Consider the following 7,178-nt stretch of genomic DNA (forward strand, 5'->3'; position numbering starts at 1 on the left):
ATCCCTATGGACTTACCTCCAAAACAAGGGGATGATGACCATCGAATTGAGCTCCTATAAGGAAGCTCACCGCCTATCAAACCTCCTTATCGAGTTTCCCAAGCTCAACAAGAGGGGATTATGAGGCAAGTACAAGAATTGGTAGACAAAGGGATGGTGAGGCATAGCTCCTCTCCCTTTTGTTCTCCAGTCCTTTTAGTGCAAAAGAAAGATGGAACATACCGCTTGTGTGCGGACTATCGGGCACTAAACCCTATCACTATCAAAAATAGATTTCTCGTACCTTGGGTAGAAGATTTTTTTGATAAACTACAAGGCTCTACCTACTTCAGTATGATTGACCTTAAAAGTGGCTATCATCAAATAAGGATAGTGGAGGAAGATATCCTAAAGACCGCGTTTTGTACAACGTTTGGTCTTTATGAATATCTAGTCATGTCTTTTGGCTTGACCACTGCACCTGCCACATTCAATCGTTTGATGGAGAAAATATTTAGACCCCTCCGCAAGTTCACTGGAGTGTTCTTTGATGATATCATCATCTACTCCAAGTCCTTGGAGGAACACAAGCAGCATCTCCAAGTGATTTTTCAAGCATTGAGGGGAACAAGCTTTTTCTCAATCAAAAGAAAAGAGAATTTTTCCTTCAAGAGTTCAATAGTTAGGTCATATTATCTCTCAAGATGGTATGCGTATAGATCCATTGAAGTTAGAGGTAATAAAATCATGGCCTAATCCAAGGAATCTACATGAGCTAAGAAGCTTTATTGGTATGTGTACATACTATAGACTCTTCATAGCAAAATTTTCTCAAATAGTAGGACCATTACATGACTTAACAAAGAAGAACGTTAAGTATTCATGGACTACTAAGGAGCAAAAAGCTTTTGACAAGCTCAAAGAGAAGCTTACCTCTCAACCAATCCTCATGCTTCAAGATCTCTCAAAACCATTTGAGGTCCAATGTGATGTTTGTGGTGATTGCCTTGGAGCAGTTTTGCTTCAAGAAGGGCGTTCCATAGCATATGAGAGCCGAAGGCTCAATATGGATGTACAAGTCTTGGGCATTTATGAGAAAGAGGTTTTAGATGTTCTACATGGCCTAGACACATGGAAGCACTATCTATTGGGGACTCCATTCATTTTACGAACAAACCATCAAAGTCTCAAGTACTTCATGATGCGAACAAAGCTTTTTGACAAACAAATGAGGTGGGAAAATTGCTTTCAAGATGACCAAAAGAATTGGCCTTCATCCAATAATTTGATGTGGCCTTTGGAGACGAGGGCTTCACGGAGTCCTCCAAGCTACACCATGTAGCTATGCACTTATTTCAAAAGATAGACTTCACCGAGAAAAAGCAACAATTTTGTGCGGGATTACCTGAAGAAATGGCCGAGTATGTCAACTCTCGATGGCGTGGTTCTATCACCGAAGTAATCCATCACACCATGGTTGCTTCCCTCATCAATTTCCAACAAGGGGCTAGACGGAATGTCAATGATCTAGAGTCCTCGTCATTCATCAAGAACTCCGAGGGGGAAAGGAGGAATGGAAAATTGCCCATCTTTGCTTCTTTGCTTGCAATTTGGCTACATCCATCTGCGTGATCATACTCTTCAAAAACAAATCCCAATTGACCTATCCCTTCAGATGCTCATATAGAAAGACCCTGTCAAATTCTTTAGTCACCTCCATACCATATTGCTTGGAGGTTTCTGATACATAGATGTGATTAACGTATGAAATTTGTTCCAGAACTCTAGTTTCACATCTCTACATTTTACTTTATTGTCCCTCTTTGGCACCTCCTTAAAGCATTTCAAGTTTCAACCTGTCTTTGTTTGTGAAATCTACCTCAATTAGGGATAGTACATCCACTCCGGAGTTGGGAAAGTCATATACTTCATGTGATTGGGCTTTGTTCATGCAAAAAACTATCTTCCTTTCAAAAGGCACATAAGGAGTGCACCAACGCATCTTTGCCTGTAAAAAATAGGAAAAAAGCTAAGACATGACTACATGGGCATCCAACCAATAAAAGTTAAACTAAAAATGCATGAATGCACAAACATGTATGCCTCAATGCATGCTTTCCTTCCTCTGCCTTGGGTTTTCAATGCAAGCTTGAATGCATGCAGATAAGCTTATGGAGCTACAGTGCATGCATAGACATCTAGCCTCTAACCGGGGTTTTCTTCAAAGCAAGCTTATAAGCTTATGGACCTTCGAAACAATAGTACTATGTGCATAGATAGCCAATAGTAAAATACATGAATGCATGCACACACTAGTAATACATAAGGCTAAGAAACTTACTAAAATACATGAATGCTTGAAGTAGTACCTCTATGTTGGAAGTGACAACATATGCCATCTTTGAAGGAGTGGATGCTTTGTGTGAAGGAGTAGTGAACACCTTCTTTGTCCTCTTCTTGGCAAGGGATGTCGATGGTGCAGACAAAGGTGGAGGATGGAGGTGGAGGATGGATGGTGGACAAAAGTTTGAGGGTGGAGGAGAGGGAGGTGGAGAATGTGTTTTCCTCCTCCTCCCTGTTGACTTGTTTTCCTTTGCTTCAACTGGAGGAGTCGCCTAGCCACCAATGTTGCCCGCCCTCTACAATCGTCGGACGAACAAACTTCATGATTTCGTGGTAAGGTGGTGGCCCCCTTTACTTTCACACACGTAGTGAAGTTCTATAATTTCAAAAGAGTGAAGCTTTTGATTCAATTATAAAATATTCAAGTAATGTTCACCTATCTAGCTACCAAACATCCCACCCCCTTGCTACCAACCCCAAAAATAGGTAGCTAGTATACCACCTATTCATGCATATAACCGTCAGCCACCCATCCCTTTACTTAGACCCATCGCTAACACATTATTTTATACTCTATAGATAATAGCAAACCCCAATCCAACTAGTGATCTATGATCTCATCGTGCCATTTAGATATGTGATGTATTGTCCCCAATTTACCCCTAAATCCGATGGCCAGTAATGTTCGGTGATCCAAGACCCGTGACCTCAACCATAGATTTCCCTTTAATCGCTTGGAGTTGTGAGGGGCGTACAATACCCACATGGAGTAGCAAGTTGCTACTTGACTTGTAATAAGACACCATTGGATTCTATCACACCCACACCGAACACACAGTTGCAACTTGCACAATAGTGCAATCACATTATCGTCTTCAATAGCGTTTTTTTACTCCACTTCACTACGCTGCTCTGCGCCCGCGCCGCAACATGTTCAAGTCAAAGCGACCTCCAGAGGTATGAGAGTTTGAACTTCCTCACTCCAAATTTGGGCCCTCCCGCCTTTCTTCTTTTTTTTTGGGCAGATCTGCTTTTGCTCACAATCCGCTCACCTTTCCTGCAGTTTCAAACCGTCATTGTGAAGGTGGATATGCGCACTGAATCATGCAGCAAAAAGGTTGTCAAGTGTCTACAGGCCATGGAAAGTGAGTATCCCCCCCTGCTTCTCAAAGCATTATCAAAATGGTGATATGTCTGTGTGTGGGTGTTATTGTTTGTGTTCACAATGTTCCCGTGCACTTTATAAGCGTATATGGCTGCACTATTACCATTTGTGCGTGCGTGCACCGCTCTGAGGTGGATGGAGGCCCTTTTGGCAGCTAAAGTTCTTGGGGGAGAAGGGTACTTTGGCTTTGTTTGTGCAGCTGAAACATACTGTGTTTAGAGAGGCTCATGTAGTCTGGCTTTGGCCTGGTGGACTGACATCCTGCACGTTTGACATATGTGGTTAAGCGATCGGATCTCATGTCAGTTGCTCCAGAGTGTTATCTTCCTTTTCAGGAATTTTTACTGCATTGTCCCACTGTATTAGAAGAGCTGGTCCAGTCGTCATCAACATCAGCTTGGTCTTTGGAATTCTTTAGCTCGCGGTGAGATTCTTTCTCCTCTGCCCATGAACCGGGGAAGGAGGGGGGGGAAGCCCTTGAGGATGTGAGAAGCACATAATTTAGAAGGGGGAGGGTGAAGCCCTGACAGGGACCCATCTGTGTTTGGAAGGAAAGGAGTAGACAAGTAGAGTGCCGCAGCTTGATTGCACAAACGAGATTTCATGGAGGCTGGGGCTCAGATATGCGAGTATGATTTATCAGCTTGGAGGGAGCGGTGAGCTTGCTCTTGCTGGAAGAAGTTTAGGGGATGTGTATGTAGCTCACAACAAGCTAGCAAACAGTCGCTTTTAGGTGTTCGCAAGCTTCTGTTAGGCCTCAGCGGGACTGCGTAGCCCTTTTTCCTCACTTTGATAGATATGATGTAATTGGGCCTTTCGCTTATTGTGATAGGCTTCATTATGGCTCAGTCTGCCCTGCATCTCTACAGTTATAAAAGAAACTCAGTACGCAGACCTTAATATTGATGTATGCTCTTTTGTGTGTGTGTGTGTGCGTGTGTGTGTGTGTGTTGTGTGTGTGAGCATATATCGGTACCTAGTTCTACACCCACTATTGGGCATTGGCGATGTTAGTGGGGATGTCATGGTACTTAGTCAATAGTATGCATGATGGAGCTGATGGTCATATTGTCTTATGGAAGAGTACCATGAGTCTATACCTTGCACTTTCTGTTAATAGTGAATTTGAGCTTATCCTGGATTCATCTAGGTATACGAACTCATTAACATGGATAGGGTTACACCAGTTTGTTTTTTAGGCTACAGTTTACTGACTGAGCGATGTCGAGAGAGTGCCTGTTAGTGCATTTTATGGCGTCATGGTTTAGCAGCAATTCAACTTGAAGCTCTATGGAAATTCTGTAGATCATCTAGGTTGAGCACGGTGTGGTCAGTACTTGTCATTAAGTGTGATATATAATTTGATGCTACTGCGAATGGTGCGTGGTGCCGCATTCAACAGTTTTCTGTGAGAGCAAGCACTGCACAGTCTTAGTGCTATTCAACTCAATGATGCTAGTGTCCCAGTATAAGGCACACTCTATGGGTGCTACACATAGCACCCATATTGCTCGTGTTATCAATGCTACATAAGCAATGATATTAGTAGCTCCAAGCTTCAAGGGTGGGTGTGGTCCACAAGTGCTTGCAGGTTCTGTATCTTTGCGTTTTAATGCAGGCTGCAACCAGTCAATATTGTGTTGATGCTTTCTATATTAAAGGTGCACACGCCCTATCAGTTATCTTATTATAATCGTAATACTTCCTATCTAGTGTTTCATTTATTGCTAGGCTTCATTGTGGCTAAGTTACCCAGAATGCAGACCTTTGTATCATATAAGATACAGATGGTCATGTGTTTGTGGTGTCTGCGTGTGTAGCATCTACATCGATTGTAAGTTCTACACTCACTTTGGGGCACTCGGGATGTTTGTGGGGATGTCGTGGTCGATCTATGCATGATGGAGCTAAGAGTTTAGTTATTTTGTCTTACGGATTACTTCCATAACTTGCATTGCCTTTTAAAGTTGAAGCTTCTGGGAATCATCAAGGTGTGCATACAATACCTTATGAAAGTTAGAAGTGCTCTTGTGTGTAACATTGTAGTGGTAAAGGTCTATGTCAGGCTATGTCTTTACATTCACTGGTGGTGCAGTTTCATGGCGATCTTGTTTGCAAGATTGTACGAAAAGACATATTGTTATCATTCTGTTATAACCAGGGACTGGTCCAGCTCTGGGTGCACAGTAAATTGCATGGCAAAGGGGTTGCACAATTGAAAATCTGTCATTTCTTTGGAAGCTCTCTCAAGGGAATTGGCACACCCAAGTGTTTTATGAGAAGCCGCAGGACAGCTAGTTTCAAGATTGAGAGCGTTGGGGGTTTTTGAGCAGGCTAAACGCTCATAACTGTCCAGTCATTATAACAGCTATCAAGCATATTGATATCTGGTTCATTATACTCATTCAAAGTCTCTTTTTGCACAAAAGCCGATCAAAAAATGATTCCGGAGAGGAAATGTGAGTGTGTGCATGTGGGTGTGCAGCAAGGTGGGATACTTATTGGTCACTGTATGAGAATAGCACGATTTTCTTGAAATTGTTAGGGTCTTGTTGTGATTGGTATTATTTTCCTCGAAACATGTTGGACAACTTTCATTAGGAGGATTTGAATGAAGGTTTTGCACTTACTATGTGGCACTGACTATGTTTGGGGGGATCTCGTGGTATGCATTCAATAATATGCATGATGGAGCTGATTGTACCACTTAATAAGTTGGGTTTCTCCTGGATCCTTCGAGGGTATATGCTCCATTATGGTTTTATGTAATTAACGTCTCTTAATTGGACCTAAAGGAAATGTGATGATAAAGGCTTTTTAAAGTTGCTTGGAGGGCACATATATTTGGCTAATTCAAGAGCCTACTTGGATTTGGAGCTTTGCTTAAAGCAGGTTGAGCATTTGCATTCATATCTGTATGTTTCCAATTTGAAGATTATGTTTTCAATCTTTATGATAGTATGACCAAACTTGACAAGTTGAGTGTTGCGGTTTCTTTTCTATTTCAATTGTTCACAGTAGATGTCATTGTGATGGGCAGATGTGGAGGAGTATGACGTAAATCTGGCAGAGAAGAAAGTGACAGTAACAGGACGGGTAGACCCAAAGAAGCTGGTTAAGCGCTTGGAACGAAAGAGTGGTCGGCATGCTGAACTTTGGACTGAAAGAAGCTTAGCATCGCTCTCATCCCGCAAGAGTTGGAGGTTTGGCACTAGCTTCCGAGACTCTTTCAAGAGGGCAACCACCGTTTTCAGTGATGAAGATACCAACTCTTGCTCCATCATGTAGGTATCGCCTTGTGACGACAATAATGTACAACCTGAACTAGCTTTTCCCTCTTTCTCTGTCTCTCCCCCCATATACTCTAAAACCTTTAGGCAGCACACCGCCACCGTTGTACCATATCGATCTGCATCATAGCCCATTTCTCTTGCAACCACTGTCACAAATGCAGTCTGAGGCGTGTGGTCACCAGTATCTCTGCTGATCTGCCTCTGCTCCCAGGTTGTTGTTGTTGTACACTAGATGTCTCTCTCTCTCTCTCTCTCTCTCTCTCTCTCTCTCTCTCTCTTCAATTTTCAGATTTTGTCCGGTGGACTTGTCACTTTTGTATTGCAGTTTCTTCTTGGACTAAGGATTAAATTTGTATGGACCTTAATGGAGATTCCGTAAAGAATTTCCTTTGCTTGCA

The 7,178-nt window shown here is 42.4% G+C and overlaps 1 protein-coding gene across 1 annotated transcript; it reads left to right on the top strand.

The window, feature by feature from the left end:
* The first annotated feature begins 3,121 nt into the window (after positions 1-3,121).
* Positions 3,122-7,178, top strand: LOC147447672 (copper transport protein ATX1-like). The gene is made up of 3 exons (XM_086523397.1): positions 3,122-3,279; positions 3,386-3,467; positions 6,528-7,178. Exons 1-3 carry the CDS (start codon positions 3,253-3,255, stop codon positions 6,773-6,775), a joined length of 357 nt encoding a protein of 118 aa, XP_086379523.1. The 5' UTR covers positions 3,122-3,252; the 3' UTR covers positions 6,776-7,178.

Source organism: Adiantum capillus-veneris, chromosome 11 (genome assembly GCF_014529385.1).
Source record: "Adiantum capillus-veneris isolate H3 chromosome 11, ASM1452938v2, whole genome shotgun sequence".
NCBI lineage: Eukaryota > Viridiplantae > Streptophyta > Polypodiopsida > Polypodiales > Pteridaceae > Adiantum > Adiantum capillus-veneris.

Bases quoted from the DNA above. Each gene is read 5' to 3' on its own strand.
- LOC147447672 (XM_086523397.1), top strand. From the start codon at position 3,253: ATGTTCAAGTCAAAGCGACCTCCAGAG. The intron at 3,280-3,385 runs GTATGAGAGTTT...CCTTTCCTGCAG, and splicing joins AGTCAAAGCGACCTCCAGAG to TTTCAAACCGTCATTGTGAA. The intron at 3,468-6,527 runs GTGAGTATCCCC...TGTGATGGGCAG, and splicing joins GTGTCTACAGGCCATGGAAA to ATGTGGAGGAGTATGACGTA.